The sequence below is a fragment of the Mytilus edulis genome, chromosome 9 (assembly GCF_963676685.1).
Source record: "Mytilus edulis chromosome 9, xbMytEdul2.2, whole genome shotgun sequence".
Taxonomy (NCBI): domain Eukaryota; kingdom Metazoa; phylum Mollusca; class Bivalvia; order Mytilida; family Mytilidae; genus Mytilus; species Mytilus edulis.
In genome coordinates, this window is record NC_092352.1 from 33,432,104 (window position 1) to 33,453,356 (window position 21,253).

At 31.7% G+C, this 21,253-nt stretch overlaps 1 protein-coding gene across 2 annotated transcripts; it reads left to right on the plus strand.

Annotated features, from left to right (window-relative positions):
- Positions 1-809: 809 nt before the first annotated feature.
- On the plus strand, positions 810-20,839 carry LOC139488156 (solute carrier family 15 member 4-like). Of its 2 annotated transcripts, none has more exons than XM_071273575.1 (10): positions 810-1,220; positions 3,728-3,826; positions 8,326-8,369; positions 9,204-9,343; positions 9,695-9,864; positions 11,528-11,709; positions 13,707-13,893; positions 15,795-15,983; positions 18,097-18,282; positions 19,599-20,839. In XM_071273575.1, exons 1-10 carry the CDS (start codon positions 974-976, stop codon positions 19,697-19,699), a joined length of 1,545 nt encoding a protein of 514 aa, XP_071129676.1. In that variant the 5' UTR covers positions 810-973; the 3' UTR covers positions 19,700-20,839. The 2 variants fall into 2 exon arrangements, with proteins under 2 accessions (XP_071129676.1, XP_071129677.1); XM_071273576.1 differs by having other exon boundaries at positions 814-1,220; positions 18,097-18,228; positions 19,622-20,839.
- Positions 20,840-21,253: the final 414 nt, after the last annotated feature.

Consider the following 21,253-nt stretch of genomic DNA (forward strand, 5'->3'; position numbering starts at 1 on the left):
GCCCAACAATTCACGTTAATGCAGCAAATATGGAGAGATGGTCCGCTGTATATCCCGGAAGACAGTGTTCTCTTAGCCGGTAAAGAAGGCAAAATATATCCCCATTGTCACCTTTCAGTATCACTTTTTACAACACCCCAGATTAACCGTAAGCCAGAAAATTTGAAGATAAAGTGTAGAAAATTTAATCGTGCCATCGGTGAAAATAGAATTCAAGTTGAACTCAACTTGTGAATCATAGAATTAAAAAGATATAAAGTAATTTGTGCATTATGGATGCACCCAAGGCCAAAACTAACAGATATTGAAGAAACATGTGCCGACCTTGTAAACCCCAACTACAACAATACATTTTTTTTCCTTTATTTTCCAAACTGCACCAAGACAGCTAGAAGCTCAACGTCTTAAAAGATGAGATGAAATTTAAAGACCATCCTTTTCTTCATACTAAATTACAAAATCCATGTCATTTGGACTCTGTTGGAAAGTTGTATCATTACCAATCAAAAACATTTTAAACAATAAAATCAATAGTGATCAATGCTATTATTTTCATTTTTTGTTTCTGAGACGACCCCTCACATTTTACCTGTCGTATTCGTTCTCAACTGTAGGTGTAGACAATTGTTCAAAAGGTCTATTAGAGTCTGGGTGGCATACAAAACAACGAGACAATATCAGCTCTATTTAGCTTTAAATCGACTTATCATTTTTTTTAAAACTTTTGAATGATCTTTACATTTCCTTAAATAAACTGATTTAAAATCAGGTAATTTTACTCATTGACCCATATTGTACACTTTCACATTGATATAGTAAAGGCAAACAGAAAGTCATACCTGGATAAAGCGACAATTTAAAAATAGTTGGACTTTGATGGCGAATGTTTAAACAATTGTAAACACGAAATTGACAAAAATTTGAATGTTTAAATTCAAATTGAAAAATAAACAACGGATTCGTAGATAGTCAAATGGAAGAAACCGACCCACTACTGCACTCTAACAGAGTACAACGTGAAAGTACATCATTACAGAGATCTGATCAGAATGACACACAAAGAATTCGTCCAGATAGGATTGCTGTAGTTTGTATTATACTGACTGTTATGTGTGAACGTTTAGCTTATTACAGTGTTGTGGCTAATCTCATATTATATTGCCACTCTAAATTGGGCATATCATCTACAAAAGCTACTGATATCAACCTAATATTTACAGGTGTAGTAGTTTCGTCAATTTTTGTTACCTCTCATTATGTTTTCGTTGAATGCTCTTCATCTTCGTACCTTATTTACTTCGTACCTTTTTTACTTTTGTTTTATTCGAGCGTCACTTATGAATCTTTTGTTGACGACACGATTGTCGGCGCAAATACAAAATTTCAATCCTGGTACAGTATTTATGATGACTTAATTGGTACATATTTAACTTTAATATCTCAAAGTGTAGTATCTATGGTATTATTTTAAAGGTCAAATGTTTACTTTAAACCACTTTACGAGAGATAAAACCTTAAAAAAGGTTTATATTTACTTGTTGAAAAGATAATTTATTTCCTCTTTATTGACAGTAAACTTAGTCAATTTTTAATCAAGTCGTAGGCAAAGTGCAGAAAGCATTTTATATGGACGTTCTCTCACTTAAAAAAAATATTATTAAGTTACTGACAGAACTACTCATTCATATTTGTTAAAATAAATACGAACCTTTTTGTTAAATATATACACAAAAAGAAGAAATTAACTAAATGACTACATGTTTTCTTAAAGAAGATGGTATAGGTGTATGCGAAGAGTATATAAAATTTGAAGATGAGAAAATGCGGTTAAAAGAAAAATGATCTTGCAATAGTCGATGGTGTTTCCTTCTATGAGTTGTTGTTTTTATAGTTTTTTGCGCATGTTTTAAATAATTCTTATTAAAATGATGGCAGTGAGAATTTTTTGTATACCAAATAGTCTAATTTAATACAAAAAAGCCATGAAGAATTTAATCCTGGTTTTGCTACTGCAGAACATACAGAATGATTTTTTTAGAAATCAAATGCTTCCAAGTTATATTTTTTGATTTCTATAGGTATTCACAGTGATCAAATTTGATAAAACAACAATAATAAGACAAACAAAAATCAATTAAATTACTATCTGATAAGCTAACTCAACAAACAGGTTGTGTGTGCAAATACAAATCCCGGTTTTAGCCTTCGCCCTAAATAATTAACGCAAAAAAATACTCATACCAGCGTGATTTTTCAAATTTGTTACATAAACGAAATATTGAAAGGATGGGTTCAGTGTGAACGAAGGCTCCGTGCAGAAGGCCGAACTTTGACCTATAATGGTTTTTATAAGTTTCAACTTGGATAGAGAGTTGTCTCATTAGTACTCATATATCTAATAAAATCATGGAAATAATTTAGAGGTTACTCATGACCGCATTTTGCGAGTAAAAATTCCCAATATATATTATCATCTTCTGTTGACAAAATTTAGACTCGTCTTTCAAAATATTCCTTACTTTGTATACATTTAATGCATCCAAGACATATTTATTAAATGACGTCTCACACACAACGAAGAAATCAACATTATCTTGTTTACTTTGTGTATTAATATCTTTGTATAAATATGATGACATCGCATTAAAGAACAGCCCATCAAAGGCATGCGACCTACCTGAAAACATTCGTTAAACCCGAAAGACTGATATAATAAAACATTTAAATTGAGAAAGGAAATGGGGAATGTGTCAAAGCGACAACAACCCGACCATAGAGCAGACATTAGAATATAATTGGAAATTGTGCATTAATATAATCTGTTTATTGTTTTCATTTTGCAATCTTTCAAACACACATTGCTTTAACAAGTCTTAGTTAAAAAGGTTGAAAACAAGAAAATGATTAAAGCAGTGTAAACGGTTGGCATATTGATGTTGACAAAGAAGTTATAGTAACAGTATTTTCTAACGCCAAATTTCTATAATCAGATACGAAAGGTCTTTCCGAAGGAAAACTAATGCATGCATGTTTTGGAATTATAAACTAATTTCTGTAACTATGTATGTTTATCAGAATAAAACATTCGTATTCGTATTCGACATAACTTAGCGAAATATGTTATAGTTCGAAAGAATTATATATTTGTCTACAAACAAGACAATTTTAACATTTGATACTATTTCTATGTTTCTTAAATTACTAGATTGTTTGTATAATTTCGTTCGACTCATACATTCAAGACTGAAATAAAAGGTACACGTGCCTTGCGACACTTCGAGGTGTTGTTTTATACAGAAGTGAACCTCGTGTACTCTTATAATTATTACGTTGATTTATATCAATTAATGTCAATTATAATAATTCGAATTCGCATGTTTAATATAATATCTTAGCAATCATAGCTTTACATTACTGGTAATCAAAACTAGCCAGTGCTAGATCTATGCAGGAGGTTAAGTTGATGATACGTGTTTAATGTTTCATTTACAAAATGTAGATTGACAATTAAAAACAACCATATTCTATAGTTATAAAAACATGTCTCTAAGAAATCCTCTTTGAAATTAGGGTTAAAAATGTATATATTTTCAATTGCTTTGGAATTTTCTATTCATCTGGAGATGTAGGGCGTTATTCAAATATGATATGATAAGACATCTCTTAAATTGTGTCATGCTGTTATATAGTATTCGTTTTTTGTTGAACATTTTTGTATGTTAAATAGGTTCTGTATTTCTTGTACCTGCATTTGGAGGATATATTGCGGATGTCTATACAGGGAAGTACAAAACAATTCTAGGATCTGGATTCATATATATTTTAGGCAAGTTACTTCAAAACTTTATCATATAACACATATACAATTGTCATATTGATGAAAAGTGCAAAAAAGAAATATTTATATTACATTACAGAAATATACCCTTGTTTCTTGGTATTTTATATTTTATGTGTTTGGTTAGGTCATCAAGTTAAAGCTTGTTGCCAGTGACTATAGTATAATCATATGATTAATCAATATTTGTAATCTATATGTACTTGTGTCTTTATTATATCATTGCTTAGGTTAAGAAGCGCTTTTCGTGTGCTGATAATGAATTTTTGCTCTCTTATGCAACTTGTATGTGTTAATTGATTGAGATTAAGTTTGAAGTGTTTGATTTTTTTTTAATTATTTATTCAGCGATTTGATAAACGATTTTTCATTCGAATTTTCCATGGATTTTGGTATTTTTTTTATTTTACTCTTAAAGGGGAAGATCGGTATCTAATTGAAATAATTCTTCAACATATTCATGTTCCCCTGTCTTGAGTCATACATTAGTGTTAATGATGATGATCGATAATAATAATGAAACACTTATATAATAACATTTACGGTACCAATTTTCCTGCACAAGATGCCCATTTCGGCAATACATGTCTCTTCAGGGATGCTCGTGGCCAAAATATTTGAAATCCAAAGCTTATATAAAAGATGAAGAGCTATAATCCAGAAGGTCTAAAAAGTATAGCTAAATTCGGTAAAGGAATCAGATCTTTGCATGGGGGAGCTTATTTGATCAAGGGACAATTAAAAAAATTGGCATATTTTTTTGGCGCCTCTCATGCGGGGAATAGTTTTGAAGATTGTCTATCAGAAAATTTTGCGAGAAAGAAATAAATACATGTGCAGATTTACAGTTTAATATTTAGATTTTTCGGACTTATTTTTTAGCTCACCTGACCTGAAAGGTCAAGTGAGCTTTTCTCATCACTTGGCGTCCGTCGTCCGTCGTCCTGCGTCCGTCGTCCTGCGTCCGTCGTCCGTCGTCCGTCGTCTGTCGTCCGTCGTCCGTAAACTTTTACAAAAATCTTCTCCTCTGAAACTACTGTGCCAAATTCTACCAAACTTGGCCACAATCATCCTTGGGGTATCTAGTTTAAAAAATGTGTGGCGTGACCCGTCAAACCAACCAAGATGGCCGCCATGGCTAAAAATAGAACATAGGGGTAAAATGCAGTTTTTGGCTAATAACTCAAAAACCAAAGCATTTAGAGCAAATCTGACGTGGGTAAAATGGTTGATCAGGTCAAGATCTATTTGCCTTGAAATTTTCAGACGAATAGGACAACCTGTTGTTGGGTTGCTGCCTGTGAAATGGTTATTTTAAGGAAATTTTGCAGTTTTTGGTTATTATCTTGAATACTATTATAGATAGAGATAAACTGTAAACAGCAATAATGTTCAGCAAAGTAAGACCTACAAATAAGTCAACATGACCAAAATTGTCAGTTGACCCCTTAAGGAGTTATTGCCCTTTATAGTCAATTTTTAACAACTTTTCGTCATTTTTTGTAACTTTTCTAAAAATCTTCTTCTCCAAAACTACTTTGCCAAATTTAACCAAACTTGGCCACAATTATCATTGTGGTTTATAGTTTAAAAAATGTGTCCGATGACCCAGCCTGCCAAACAAAATGGCCGACATGGCTAAAATTAGAACATAGTGGTAAAATGCAGTTTTTGCTTTATATCTTTGAAACTAAGACATTTAGGGCAAATCTTTCAAGATTTAAATGTCCATCAGAATAAGATATATCCCCTCACAAATTTTGAGTTGAATCGGACAACCTGTTGTTGGGTTGCTGCCCTAAAATTGGTGATTTTAAGGAAATTTTGCAGTTTTTGGTTATTATCTTGAATACTATTATAGATAGAGATAAACTGTAAACAGCAATAATGTTCAGCAAAGTAAGATCTACAAATAAGTCAGCATGATCAAAATTGTCAGAGGACCCCTTAAGGAGTTATTGCCCTTTATAGTCAATATTGAACAACTTTTCGTCATTTTTGTAACTTGTATAAAAATCTTTTCTAAAACGACTTGGCCAAATATAACCAAACTTGGCCACAATCAATACTAGGGTATCTATTTTAAAAAAAAGTGTCTAATGACCCCGCCTACCAACGAAGATGGCCGACATCAGTAAACACATTAACAGGTGAGCGACACAGGCTCTTGAGAGCCTCTAGTTTTCATTTGTTGAAAAATGTAGATCATAATGTGAACATTGTTAAATTTGAAAAAAAAAAACTGAAATAAAGACCGACATTGTTCAGAGGGTTAATCCTTTGTGAACTTTTAGACATACTTCATACTCGAAAAAATAAAGACAAACATCAGAAAGCATTTATTTTTAGCTCACCTGGCCCGAAGGGCCAAGTGAGCTTTTCTCATCACTTTGCGTCTGGCGTCCGGCGTCATCCGTCGTCGTCCTGCGTTAACCTTTACAAAAATCTTCTCCTCTGAAACTACTGGGCTAAATTTAACCAACCGTGGCCACAATCATCATTGGAGTATCTTGTTTAAAAAATGTGTCCGGTGACCTGGCCAACCAACCAAGATGGCTGCAATGGCTAAAAATAGAACAAAGGGGTAAATGCAGTTTTTGGCATATAACTCAAAAAGCAAAGCATTTAGAGCAAAATTTGACTGGGTAAAATTGTTTATCAGGTCAAGATCTATCTGCCCTGAAATTTTCAGATGAATCAGATAACCGGTTGTTAGATTCCTGCCCCTGAATTGGTAATTTTAAGGAAATTTTGCTGTTTTTGGTCATTATCTTGAATATTATTATAGATAGAAATGAACTGTAAACAGCAATAATGTTCAGCAAAGTAAGATCTACAAATAAGTTAAATGACCAAAATGGTCAATTGACCTCTTTAGGAGTTATTGCCCTTTATAGTCAATTTTTAACCATTTTTCGTAAATCTTAGTAATCTTGTACAAAAATCTTCTCCTCTGAAACTACTGGGCTAAATTAATTTAAACTTGGCCACAATCATCTTTGGGGTATGTAGTTTGAAAAATGTGTGCGGTGACCCGTCCATCCAACCAAATGGCTGCCATGGCCAAAAATAGAACATAGGGGTAAAATGCAGATTTTGGCTTTTAACTGAAAAACCAAAGCATTTAGAGCAAATCTGACAAGGGGAAAAATTGTTTATCAGGTCAATATCTATCTGCCCTGAAATTTTCAGATGAATCGGATTACCGGTTGTTGGGTTGCTGCCCCTGAATTGGTAATTTTAAGGAAATTTTGCTGTTTTTGGTTATTATCTTGAATATTTTTATAGATAGAGATAAACTGTAAATAGCAATAATGTCCAGCAAAGTAAGATCTACAAATAAGTCAAATGACCAAAATGGTCAGTTGACCTCTTTAGGAGTTATTGCCCTTTATAGTCAATTTTTAACAATTTTCATAAAATTTGTAAATTTTTACTAACATTTTCCACAGAAACTACTGGGCCAAGTTTATTATAGAAAGAGATAATTGTAAGCAGCAAGAATGTTCAGTAAAGTAAGATATACAAACACATCACCATCACCAAAACACAATTTTGTCATGAATCCATCTGCTTCCTTTGTTTAATACTCACATAGACCAAGGTGAGCGACACAGGCTCTTTAGAGCCTCTAGTTTAAATTCGCGTTCCGCTATATAGATGATACTCTTTCACTAAATTATTCATAATTGGGTGGCTATATTTGTTGTTAAACGCAATTTTCGTCTATCCCATTCGACTTGAAGTTTATTATAAGTCTTCCGGATATCTTAACTTGCATCTAGAAATTGAAAATTATCATCGGGTAAAAATATTTTTTTACGACAAAAAAAGGGGATGGCAGCTGTCCTATTGCAAACTGTTCTTTCCTATATAGCAACATTTCAGCAGCGCCTGCATATGATGTATATATTTTTCCACTGCAAGCTATTTTTCAACTAAGAAATCATGTTGTAAAGTTGAACTCGTCCCTTTGAATGTTCATGAACTAACTGACAGTTATGATGGATGACACAAGTTGAGCAGGATATACTTACACTTCCAGAGCGCTTAGGTTTTGATTTGGTTGGTGTTGTCAGTCTTTACTTTTCTTTAAAGTTTTTCATGGATTGCAGTTTATTTTTTTGTCGTTTTTTCGAGTTTTGCCTTGGTATTGTCAGTTTTCTTCCACTATATATATATTAAAATGATTTGTATCATGCTTAATTACCTGTTGCTTTGATGCAAAATATTTATTGATCTTTAATTTTGAAATGAATAATACAAAATTGTTATTTTTACAAATACTACTAAATGATCAATGTAGTGTGACGATTATCTATTAACCAAACTATAAGATAACAAACTACAGCAACCGACTAGTATTTTATAGTTTGTGTAATTGAAAACAAATACGTTCAATTATAAAATATCATTTTTTTTTTGCTTTCCACTTTAATTGTGTTTGAAGAGATGGAAATTATAACACTTAATGTTTGTATTTACAGGTCTTACATTGCTGTATTATTCAGCCATAAATGGAATTTCTCATGTGAGTTACACACTTTATGAGTTTTCATACTTTAAACTTAAGACTCCTTAAAGCTGAAATACATCGAAATTGATTTACATCTTGTTTGATGGACATGTAGACATGAAAAAGAGGTCATGATTTAAATATAGTTAACCTATTACTTAAAATAAATGAGTATTTCACATGTCTTAGATAATTTGTTTTGAAGTAGTCGCTGTAACTTGAATATGAGGTCAAGGACAAAGGCCATATGAAAGACTGCACTTCGTTACATAAAGCATCTGAAAAAAAAGTATGAAGCGATCCGGTTTTCTTATTGTCGCTGCCACCAGATAGTCAATCCTATTTCACAGGGAGACAAAACCATCAAAAAGTACAAAAGCTGCTATTAAAGGACAATATAATGGATAGGCGCATGTATCCACATATTTGTGTGACAGTAGTAAAAAGACATCAATATCCCAAAGACATATCTTAATTCAAAGTGTACATGAACAAACTGACAACACAGAAATTTGGAGCTCGCAACTATACTTGTAAAAACTAACTTATGATACTCTTAATACAGTTCAGTATGATAGATTTGCTTTTTTTAATTTTTACCAATGAAGAAAAAATCAAAATACTAATAGTAGTTAAAAGGCCAAACCCATTTGAAAAAGGAAAGTATTGCGAATTAAACGTCAAAAAAAGTTGTACCAAAATTTACTACGGCAATCTATGCTATCAATGAATGGGATAGATAATCAGTAGTGCTTTAAAATATTTTCATTACCGCTAAGATTCATTAAGTATATATTATATTGTTATCTTGATAGCTCACATGTTGTTTAAAATTTAATTTACTTTCAGAACTTAAGAGAAGCACTCTTTTTCAGCTCACTTGTTTTCATAACGATAGGATCTGGAGGTATCAAATCTAACATTGGGCCATTAGGCGCACAACAAGTAGAATGTTTAGGTACACCTGCGGTACAATCGTTCTTTAACTGGCAAGTTAATCATATGAACAATATTGATATATCTAACGAAAGGAAAATAACATTTCATCAATGCAATTTTGTATATACATGTAATACAAATATACCAGTGAATCATTAAAAAAATATTCTCCTACGCACGTTGTATTGTGCAATAAATTCAGTTCTCGTTACGATGATGTTAAGAAAAACTTAAGGAGAATTATGAAAATGTTATTGCACTGAGATTTTTCTTCCTTATAATTTTTAAAAATAGTAAAAATTCAAACATAAAATGTACATAGTTAAAGCCTTGCATATACGAAGTTAAGCTTCAAAACTATTAATAAAACGTCATTAACAACCCATATCTAATTTATTTAGGTTTTTCTGGTCAATTAACTTTGGTGCAGTAATAGCTCATACAGCAGTAGCATATGTTCAGCAGAAAATAAGATTTGATTACGGTTACCTCATACCATTGGTTGTGATGATAATAGGACAGTTTATATTTTGGATCGGTAGGAATAGGTACATAACGGCTTCGGACGAAGGTATTCTTTTTTTTTAAAACAAATGTTTAATGCATGTGCATTGTAAAATATTGAGACTGTATTATTAAAACTTGGTAATTAAGTAACAGTTGATGGAAGTTGTGGTAAAAACCATCAGTGAAGTATTACCATGAAATCCAGTAAGAGGCTCATCAATTTAAGATCAAATTCTATCATGCCACATTTGTTTTTGTCCCTCCCATAAAATTGTGGGTGTGACTGCTGTTAAACCATAAATATCATCATTATAGGTTAAGTTTTACGGTCACCATAAAGAATGGTTGATCCATAAAATGTGTCAGCGCCTAAGCTAACTGTCGACTTTTTTTTACTGTCACACATTTAAGTATTAAATGTATATAAATATCAAAAAACAATCAAAGTGTGAAGTAAACCTAAGTGTTTCCATTAATTTTTTTTCTGGTTTTCTGTGATATGAGATTTAAGCATTTACTGGAAAGGTGTTGCAGAACATGATCAATATATCTGAGCCTGAAATAAAGAATTGAACAAACTGTTGTTTTTTGTTTTGCTTTGGGTAACATTTATATATTAACTCATTACAGATACTAGAATTAATTGTTATATACTAGAGAAGCGTTTCTTCTACAAAAAGATAGTAACTCTTGAATAGAAAAAGGTTTGAAAGGCAAAATACAGCTACAGTAACCTTTTTGTGGGGTACAATATCCACATTTGTTTTGAAAAATTAAAAGTTTTATAAAGTGATGATTTATACTTATGAACATATCAATGATAATTCTCTATACTGGATACCTTAAAATCATATGAAACCTCAAATTAACATTTTACATTATTTTTAGTTTACTATTTGAAATATTTTGATGATTTATTTCTTTGAGTTAATTTTTATACTTCAAAAATATATTTTGTGCATTAAAAACAATATTGGCTGAGTCTTTGTCTACTTGAGGAACGACACATTTGTTGAGAAGAAATGATACAGAATGTATACTGTATAAGCTTTTCCCTATAACTGCACCATTACCATGTACATCAAGGGGATCTCGGTGGCCGAGTGGTCTAAGTAGCTACTACTGTAATCACTAGCCAGTCAACACTGAGGTTGTGAGTTCAAACCCCGTTCTTGTGGGTGCACTCGCCTCCAATCTTAATTGACTAGGACTGTCGGTTTTCATATCGAAGGTCGGTGGTTTTCTCCGGTCACTCCGGCATCCTCCACCAATAAAAACTGTCCGCCACGAAAAATCTGAATGCAGTGCTTAAAAGTGGCGTTAAAACACAAAAAACAAACAAACCCAACAACAAATAAAAGTAATATCAAGTCAAAATATTCCTTCAATTCAAGCGATCTTCAGATATATTAATTTCATTAATATCATAAGGTTCTTTCTTTCCAACAATCAAGTTGTTGCCCATTTTCAGTTGGACTAATTTGATGGATAGATGTGAAAAATGAGTGATACATAAAAATGACATTTCATCAGAAAAAAAACCACCGGGAATTTGGGATAAAAATGAAATATGTTTAAACGACCAAAAGAAGTGCTTTTCATTACTTGAGCCTGTCCAGCTGAAAGTGTTTGTAAGGATGTTGTCATAAAGAACAACAATGGAAGAATATGGAATCTTTGAAAAATTTCCTAATAAACAAAAACATTCTAATTCTTTTTTCCTATAGGAAGCCCTTTCAGAGAAATATTTGGTATTTGTTGGGCTAGTAGATGCAAAGGCTTTGATCAAGCTGAAAGAAGGAATCATGGGAGAATTTATACCAAAGAGACTGTGAAGCGTGTTAGAGCTTTTTGTAAAATTTTACCAGTGTTTGGACTCGCTATTGTATACTTTGGAACCTATGCACAGGTATCAAAGATATTCATATTTAATCATTTCAGTTTAATAATCAACACAAATGGCCATTCAAAAGAAAATTAAAATCACTGTACCGAGTGAGACATTTCCAAATTGTTCTTATGTTTACAGAGTGTAACCACTGAGGAAGGAAAGCATAATACTAGTATTTGATTTCCTAATTATCGTTTTTATATAAAAAAAAAAGGGATACGTATCAACTTATTTATATGTTTTTTTTTCTTCTTATATTGTTCCATAAAACTAGTGACCCGGGTAAGGGAAAGGAATTCGAGCCCACATTTTGCATGTGCCTGTCTCAAGCCAAGAAAGTGTAAATCATTGGTTTGAATTGTTTTCCCATTGTTATGTCGTGGCTTTTTATAGCTACTATGCGGTATGAGTTTTGTTCATTGTTGAACCAGAACAGGAATCTGCAGATGTTAATTTCTTTGACATTTGGTCTCAAGTGAAGAGTTGTGTCATTTGCAATCACTTCTCATCTTTCCAATAAGGAAGCCATGAATTTTCATGTATACTTATTTTGTGGTCTGTCAGAGGGTGTTTACAGTAAAAATTGTTTGGCACAATCTTTTATTTATGAAATATTTTTTTGTAAAGGTTCGAAATTAAGCTGAGATGATTTCTCAATATGTGTTAATCAGACGGAATGGAAATAAACGCGCTAAACATATTATATATAAAAAAGAAGATGTGGTATGATTACCAATGAGACAACCGTCCACAAGAGACCAAAATGACACAGAAATTAACAACTATAGGTCACCGTACGGCCTTCAACAATGAGCAAAGCCCATACTGCAAAGTCAGCTGTAAGGCCCCGAAATATTTTCTAAAGATGGTACATTATCAGGCGAATGATTAAATGGAGGAGTAAAACAATATGAACCCGAAGTCATATATTATAATTGTAACGTTTGTGGCTGTGGTGTTGTTGTGTTTCCCTTGTGTCGTTTGTTTTCTCTTATATTTAAGTGTGAATACACATTACTGTAAGACGTGTCACGGTACTTTTCTATCCCAAATTCATGTATTTGGTTTTGATGTTATATTTGTTATTCTCATCGGATTTTGTCTAATGCTTAGTCCGTTTCTGTGTGTGTTACATTTTAATGGTGTGTCGTTGTTCTTCTCTCATATTTAATGCGTTTTCCTCAGTTTTGATTTGTTACCCCGATTTTGTTTTTGTCCATTGATTTACGAGTGAACAGCGGTATACTACTTTTGCCTTTATTTACTATAAAAAAGAAGCTGTTTCTGAAAAATACTGAAAAAGACCTTGAGAAGACAGAATGATTCTTCGTCTCATCATGGTTTGTAATTTAATAAAGAGGCATTGAGTTGCATTCTATTGTTACTGTATATCATATTTCTTTTATAGACATAGGAAGATGTGGTGTGAGTGCCAATGCGACAACTCTCCATCCAAATAACAATTTAAAGAAAGTATACCATTATAGGTCAATGTACGGCCTTCAACACGGAGCCTTGGCTCACACCGAACAACAAGCTATAAAGGGCCCCAAAATTACTAGTGTGAAACCATTCAAACGGGAAAACCAACGGTCTAATCTATATAAAATAAAAAAACGAGAAACGAGAAACACGTATAAAGTACATAAACAAACGACAACTACTGTAGATCAGATTCCTGACTTAGGACAGCGGGATTAAACATACATAAATAAAGCCTTTTTTTATTTTAATTGTTTTAAGTTTGTCTATTTAAGGCCTTTAATAGATTATAATGCGGCACGAGTTTTACTCATTGTTTTAACCGTATTTTGACCTATAGTTACGCACTTTAACGTCATTTGGTTGCATTGGTAATCATACATGTACCACATTATTTAATTCTCATATTAATTTTTTTAAATCGCAAAAAAAACTCACATTTTTTGCGCAGTATATCGTAAATACTAAATTTGATCCTGGTATCTGTGATGAGTTTATTAGACATTTTTTTATCAATATCTTAACTATTACAGACACATTCAACGTTTTTTCTACAAAGTGAGAGACTGGATATCAGTAAATTGTCGGATATTGTTCCTGATGCAGCGCTTGGAAGTTTTGACAACATTGCCATTTTAATATTGATACCTTTAATGGAAATATTTATTTATCCTTTTCTGAAAAGAATAAATCAAACACCATCACTTCTACAGAGAATGGGTAATAACTTTATTCCTTTAAATTGAATTTAAAAAAAAGAAACGTATTGTGTTTTGTGGGAGAAAGAAATATAAACATACTAAATTGTCTTTTCTCAGTACTAAGATTGATTTTGAGTTGGCAGTGCTTGAAATTTGAGAATAAATTGCCATTTTAATACTGATACCTTTCATGAAAATATTTATATATCCTTTATTCTTTAGTTTCTATATTGTGGCATGTGTACTATTGTTTGTCTGTTTGTCTTTTTCAGTTTTAACCATGGCGATGTCAGTTTATTTTCGATTTATGAGTTTGACTGTCCCTTTGGTATCTTTCGTCCCTCTTTTGGAAAAGATAAATCGATGACCATCACTTCTACAGTGAATGTGGATATCTATCCCTTTATACCATATTTCAAAGGACAGATCATATGCTTTGATGAAAAAAACATATAAACCTACAATATAATCTTTTTTCAGTGCTAAAATTGGTTTTGCTTTTGATTAAGTAAAACATAACTTAATATGTATTGCTAAACATTTATGAAAATATTATGGTCCTAGATCATATCGATATTATTTAGTTATATTCTGGCATTATACAATGTCATTCTTTTCTCAGGCTGTTTATAATTTCTTTAAATAAATCCGGTGATTCTCAAGTTAAGGAGAACATGATTTGTTTATCAAGAATAATTTAGAACTAATTTTCAGTATCTGTGAGTACTTTTGGATCGATACTGTATGCCTTTTGTCTTTGTGTTAGCTGTTTGTTGTGTTGATTTATACTATTGTTTTTTATGTTGTGCTGGTACATCAAAGGTTAGGGGGGAATTCGGTCGCTCTCAGATATTTTCAAACCCTCTCCTATCGATATGTCCTTGTCCGAAGTCAGGAGCTGTTAATTTAGTGGTTGTCGTTGGCTGCTTTTTAAAACAATATTATATATAAATCAGGTCGTTTTTTTCTTTTCTTTTGCCTTTATTTGATTATATTCTGTTTTGTCGGGGACTTTTAGACTTGAAAAAAATAGTTGTAGTTTTGCTAAATGTTGAACACGTTCAGGGCAACAGGTTCTACCCAATGTTCTTAAGTGGTTGAATTCGCTTCATTTGGACTATCTTTGATATTCATACCACATCTCTTATTGTATATACTTTGAGTATTTTTTTAACAAGTTTTTATAAACAATATCAATCATATATTGTAAGTATATAATTTGATATCTATCAAATTAAAGTTTCATGTATTCTTTCCTAATTTTTTATAGAACGCTTAATGCTAAACAGTAATTATTTGTTCTTCAGTTAACTTTTTTATCTGGCTTTTGTATGTTCCATAAAGATCTGTAGTTTGATAGTTAGTCTTATAATGGGTATTTGACCGTAAAAATGTTTTGCAATAATGAATTTTTATAGAAAAGTACAAATGTGTGACAAATTCCCTATAATTTGCTTCATCCGATGCAATTTCATGTCTTTCAATCTACACTTATTATACCCTCGCTAAAAAAAAAACAACCTCTGTGTCTCAATCCACCCGTCCCATGAATATTCTTCTTCGCATCTTTTTGGGGATATAAGGATATAAGGATTTCTGAAATTTGGTTTCAGGACTTATAGAAGTCAGCTATATCGTTTGCTGCGTTTTCAGATAAATCACTCAACATCTTCCTGTTTACGGAACTGATGTTATACACGAGAACAGATAGTCCACCAGCAGCGGTATCGACCAACTCCTGTAAAAAGTGAAAACAACAATTTATAAATGTTATGCGTTTGAAGCTGTTATAGTATTTGAAATAACAATTGAAGAAACAATTGTTCTTGCTGAAGGTGACCTATTTTCACTCATTTTGATAGAACGAATGCACATTTTTGATGGATTTGTAGGGAACAACCTATTTGAACTACATTTCAGGTCTAGGAATGATATTTGCAGTTTTGTCGGTAGTTGCAGCAGGAGTTCTGGAAATATATAGAAAACACGATATTTCGCTCAATCAAACAATATTTGACAAAGACTACAATGCGTCGTCAATATCTATATTTACTCAAATACCACAGTTTACGTTGATGGGCACAAGTGAAGTATTCACAAGTGTATCAGGTAATAGCTATATTTTGGCATTTATGGATTCAAAGAATTTATCAACAAATTAATTCCTTAAAAATTAATTAGATTCTTATCATTCTTACAAATTTGAGACAAAGATCTAATTTCCCCACTCGTAAACTCTATCACAGTTAAACTGTATATCTGTGTCATTGAACTGGAATGGCGTATAGATATTTTTGGTTAACGCCACACAAACAAAATGTTCCAGGAAATTTGCAATCTGATAAAAATTAAACTACAAAAACAATTCAATTTCATGAGGAAAGCGAAGTGAAAATCAATATGAGTGCATCTTTTTTAACACATACGATGCAAACGACTATGCGCGCACATGTTTTGTTCATTTGTTTCTAACATTCGCTTGCAAAGTTTACATAAACTTTGACCAAACTATGCACTTGCTAAAAATGCGTCTACAGTTTGTCGTTTATCGTTTGTTAGTACAAACGCTACATTTGTTTCTAACTTCAACCTGATTCAACGATGTATTTGTTTCTACTTTTGTCAAAGGTCTGTTTACCAACAACCTCTGCATGCATTATTAAAAGTTCAAACAATGTCAGTAAACATAGATTAAAACGATGTATTTGTTTCTACTTTTGTAGCATTTAGAAAATAACAACAAACGCCACGCAACGTTTACAAAATTTTGTCGCCGCCATCTTGTTTACACTGGTTACAAAAAGTAGCTCCGTCAACTTCGTCTTTCTTAAAATAAATAACTCGAAGACCCACTTTTATTTATAAAATAAAATCTAAAATATTTAAGAAATATATACATGGGGATATATAGTTTCTTAGCTGGTTGCATAAAAAACTTCGCATGCAAGAATCCTGTTAAGTTATATAAAATATGATATTATATATGTAATCATCGACTCTCAGGACCGATAGCACAACCCTGCCATATAGATGTAGAGACAAATTTGTCAAATAATGTTAGTTCTCTTAGAAAAAAGTTTTGTACCCAGGCAGGAATATGACAGTTGTTATCCATTCGTTTGATGTGCTTGAGGTTTTAATTTTGCTATTTGATTGAGGTTTTCCCTTTTGGATTTTCCTCTGAGTTCAGTATTTTTGTGATTTTACTTTTTTCTTTTAAATAACACAGACGTTTAGCTTTTTGTCAAACCTTCGACTTTAGTTAAAAAAAAGCGAAACATAGCGATCCTACATTACATCGGCGTTGTCGTCGGCGTCAGCGGCGTTCATAAATATTAACTCTGTTGTTAAAGTTTTTGAAATTTTAATAACTTTCTAAAACTATCTTGGATTTCTACCAAACTTGAACAGAAGCTTGTTTATGATCATAAGATAGTATACAGAAGTATTTTTTTGTAAAAATAAAATCCATTTTTTCCGTTTTTTGCTTTTAAATGGACTTAGATTTTCTGCGAAACAACACATTCACTCTAAGGTTAATGTTTATGAAATTTTAATAACTTTACTATTTGGGAAACAACACATTCACTCTCAGGTTAATGTTTATAAAATTTTAATAACTTTACTATTTTGGGTTTGTTCCAAACTTGAACAGAAGCTTGTTTATGATCCAAAGCTAGTATCTTGATGGAAATTTTGTTAAAAGTTTGTACCTATGTATCTGTGTTTTACTAATTAATGGACTTAGTATCTCTTCCAGTTAACATTACATACAGTCTGCAGTTAAAGTTAATAACATTTATTAGATTCATAAACTATCCTGGATTTTTACCAAACTTGGACAGAGGCTTCTTACTGTCAAATATAGTATCAAGAGGAATAATATTATTGATTTTTTTCCTAGTTTTAGTTGAACCTGCGATTAACAGCAAACGAAGGCGAGACACTGGGGTCAACGGAACCCTTACAATTTTTTTGATATGCAATGTGCAGACTCAATCTTTTCATATTCTTTCTATAGCATCTAAATGAGATATATACATATAGACACACGAATATTTTATCCAAATGTCTAATCGTTACCATTATAATTTTCCTAATGGTAATAAATGCTTAACAAGTTTAGTAGCGCAGACAAAATAGTCAACTATTTAGGCAGAATTTAAAAAATGTGTTCTGTCGCATTTCATGTACCTACTCTTATGCCCATAATTTATTGTAGGCATGGAATTTACATATTCCGAAGCACCAGACATGATGAAAGGAGTATGCATGGGCTTATATTTAGATACAATAGGAATAGGCGCTTTTTTTGCATTAATGATTATTAAAATAGTGAACGGAATATTTAAAGGTACAGTTTATTGTAATGTGAATTACATAATTTGCGAACCTAAAAGCAGTCATAGTATAATTGCAAAGCAGATTATACGAATTTCTTTCAGAAACAAGTTTACAGATACGCAAAAAAAATGATTTAAAGGATTAACTTTTCCAACACAAATATGTTATTTCCTTTACAAGCAACAAAAGCGAAATTTGAACCTGACCATTCTAGAATGTTCTTCACTTTATAAGCAAATCTGAAATCTTACAAAAAATAAAAATAAAAATATGGCTTTCTTAAACCTTAAAAACCTTGTCATATTCTCTTCCTTGTACGGTTAAAAAGATTTAACAGCACTAATCTTTCTTCGTGTATGATTCTGAAAATAATCCAGTAGTTGTTGATAACTGCAAAATCAATTTACACATTCTGAAGACAATTAACTACAAACATAGAACATAGAAAAGGAGTAATCAAAATTAAGCTGAAATAATTAATGGATAAAAAAAAATAAAAAAAATAAGTGACGTTTTTTTTCTTTTAATCAACCATTTATAGTTGGCTTATTTTTTTTCATTTATTAAACAACATAATGTCTCGTATAATATGATATTAACGCTGGTGCGTCCGACGCGTTTTTTCAGGAAATACCTTCATTAGGAACTCTTAGAAACAAACTTGAAAGCCATGGATGTATTTATATAGAAGGTACTTGATTACTAAAAAAGGACATTCAAAAAAGAATTTCCACCATCTCAGCTCAACTTTGCATATGAGAGTTGGAACATTAGTTTCATAATGATTTAGAATTTTATAAACAAAAAATTAAGAACTGTATGTTATAAATATATAACACCTACTGTTGCTGTTTGATGGTCCGAGTACACAGTTATCGTCCCTTGAATTTCGTTGTCCACAAATATAGTCCCTAGTGTGGACAGTGTGTTACTTGCCAATTTTTTAATACTCTTTCCAATTTTTGTCTTCATATTTTATGCCTAAAACAGCAAGAAGAGGGATAAAATTACACTGTGAAAAAAATTGATTCATGAATTTTAAATTTAAGTAGTGATTTGGTTCAGCTGAAAAAGGTTAAAAATTAGCATTTCGGAAGCTGTCAAAAGATTTCAAAACCCCCTTTACATAGAATTGTTCCTATTTTGAGTTTGAGCCGATAAAGTTTTCTATATTTTTGATAAAATTTGTCCCAAAAGTAGTACAACACACTGTAAAAATATTATTGAGAAAATGCTGGTTGGATTTTTGTTATTTCCATTTATTGTTTAACAGAAATGCACTACGAAATAACTGTGCACTCGGACCTGATGACGTGTTTTATTCATTCAGTCATTAGGCAAAAACGTCTTTATATTGATACTAAAACTCTTTTTAACTAGATTTATGTTCTTATTTATTCCAGATCCGTGGCTTCCAGATGATATCAACAATGGAAAGGCAGAAAACTTATTCTTTCTATTTGCAGTACTTACTTTTTTAAATTTCATACTGTTTATTTTTGTTGCAAAAAGATAGGTCTCACAACGCCGGTAACGACCCGGGCGATTAAAAAAAGAACAAAACAATGAAAGGTCTCACAACGCCGGTAACGACCCGGGCGATTAAAAAATTTACTAAATATCAAGACCTTTACTACAATTAAAGTATAAAACAAAGTATATCCATGTACATTATATGTTAATTAAAAAATAATTTAATGTAATCTATACTTTATTGTAGTTTTAACATGGGTTGGCATTGTATTATTTTTGCCCGAGCGATAGTGGGGGCTAAAATAACACAAATATAATGCCTACCCATGTTAAAACTACAATAAAGTATAGCTTGCATCAATTATTTCGATTCTAATTAGGACAATTAAGGAAGTTTCTATGTCCGATGTGTATAAGCGTAGAGCCATTGTGCATAATCTTCCATGAACCTCTTTTTGTTTGTTTGTAAAGAAGCAAACGAATGGCACTGTGATTTTTCAGCGGGAGGTCGGTTGTCGTATCTAGGTCAAATATGTCAATTTCCAAATGCAACACATTACACAATACACATTAAATGAATTAGTAACAACATGTGCATCATTTAAGAGTTTGGAAGTGTTTTAAGTTAATTAAATACGGGTATATTTAATGCTTGCCAATTTGATAGAATTCATTATTCTGCAGTAGTCAATATACGCATGTGCAAAAAACAAATTGGATATAGATCATTGGTTTATTCTCAAAGCAAAAAAAGCACGTCATATTAAGATAATTATTGTTATATTGTTATATAATTTATGAATAATCCATAAATAGAATGTCAGAAATTTGAGAGTTGGAATATGCACTGGTGAATTTGAAAGATTGAAAATAAATCGTTCTCTATAATCGATTCCGTACACAACATTCAATATGGAATATTGTCTTTGTTTTTCAAGTTGAATATTTATGGGGCCGGGATTATTGTTATTAAATAAATCAAATGTTTTATAGCAGTACAAGATTAAAAAAAGAAGTAATTAATGTTAAAAACTACGATCGTTATCAAATGTCGTTCAATTTAAATGTTGCTGTATTACAGTTTACCATGTGCACATTTTTCAAATTTCACAAAACATGTTAAACATGTTGCATATATCCTGAAGAGATTGTAGTGTTGGATGTAATTTTAATTATGTATGTATATACATGCGCATGAAGGTAACTAGAAAAAAACACACAATGTATATCAGCTGTTCAATATATGAATCCAACAAGGTCTCGTCAACTGTCTGATTTTGCCCCATGGGAATGAAACAAATACGCAGGATACTGATATCTTATTACTCTATTGTGGACATATTTCTTGCAGAGGTACATAAAAACATTAGTGATAACGCGCAAGTGTTTTCATTCATAACTTTAAATGATGATTATTGTGTTCAATTTGTAAAAATAAATTATGTTTTATGAGATTTAACTTATTTGTTAGTTTTCGGATATCAAGTAAAATAGAAAACTTACCGAACGGATTATTTATGATACATACATGCATTGGTTCAAGAATTGGATAAACATTATTT

What these genes read in the sequence shown, in the direction of transcription:
- LOC139488156 (XM_071273575.1), top strand. Translation starts at nt 974, where the DNA reads ATGGAAGAAACCGACCCACTACTGCACTCTAACAGAGTACAACGTGAA. An exon ending in TATCAACCTAATATTTACAG is followed by an intron (nt 1,221 to 3,727) that starts GTGTAGTAGTTT and finishes TATGTTAAATAG; the next exon opens with GTTCTGTATTTCTTGTACCT. An exon ending in CGAACCTAAAAGCAGTCATA is followed by an intron (nt 18,283 to 19,598) that starts GTATAATTGCAA and finishes CTTTTTAACTAG; the next exon opens with ATTTATGTTCTTATTTATTC.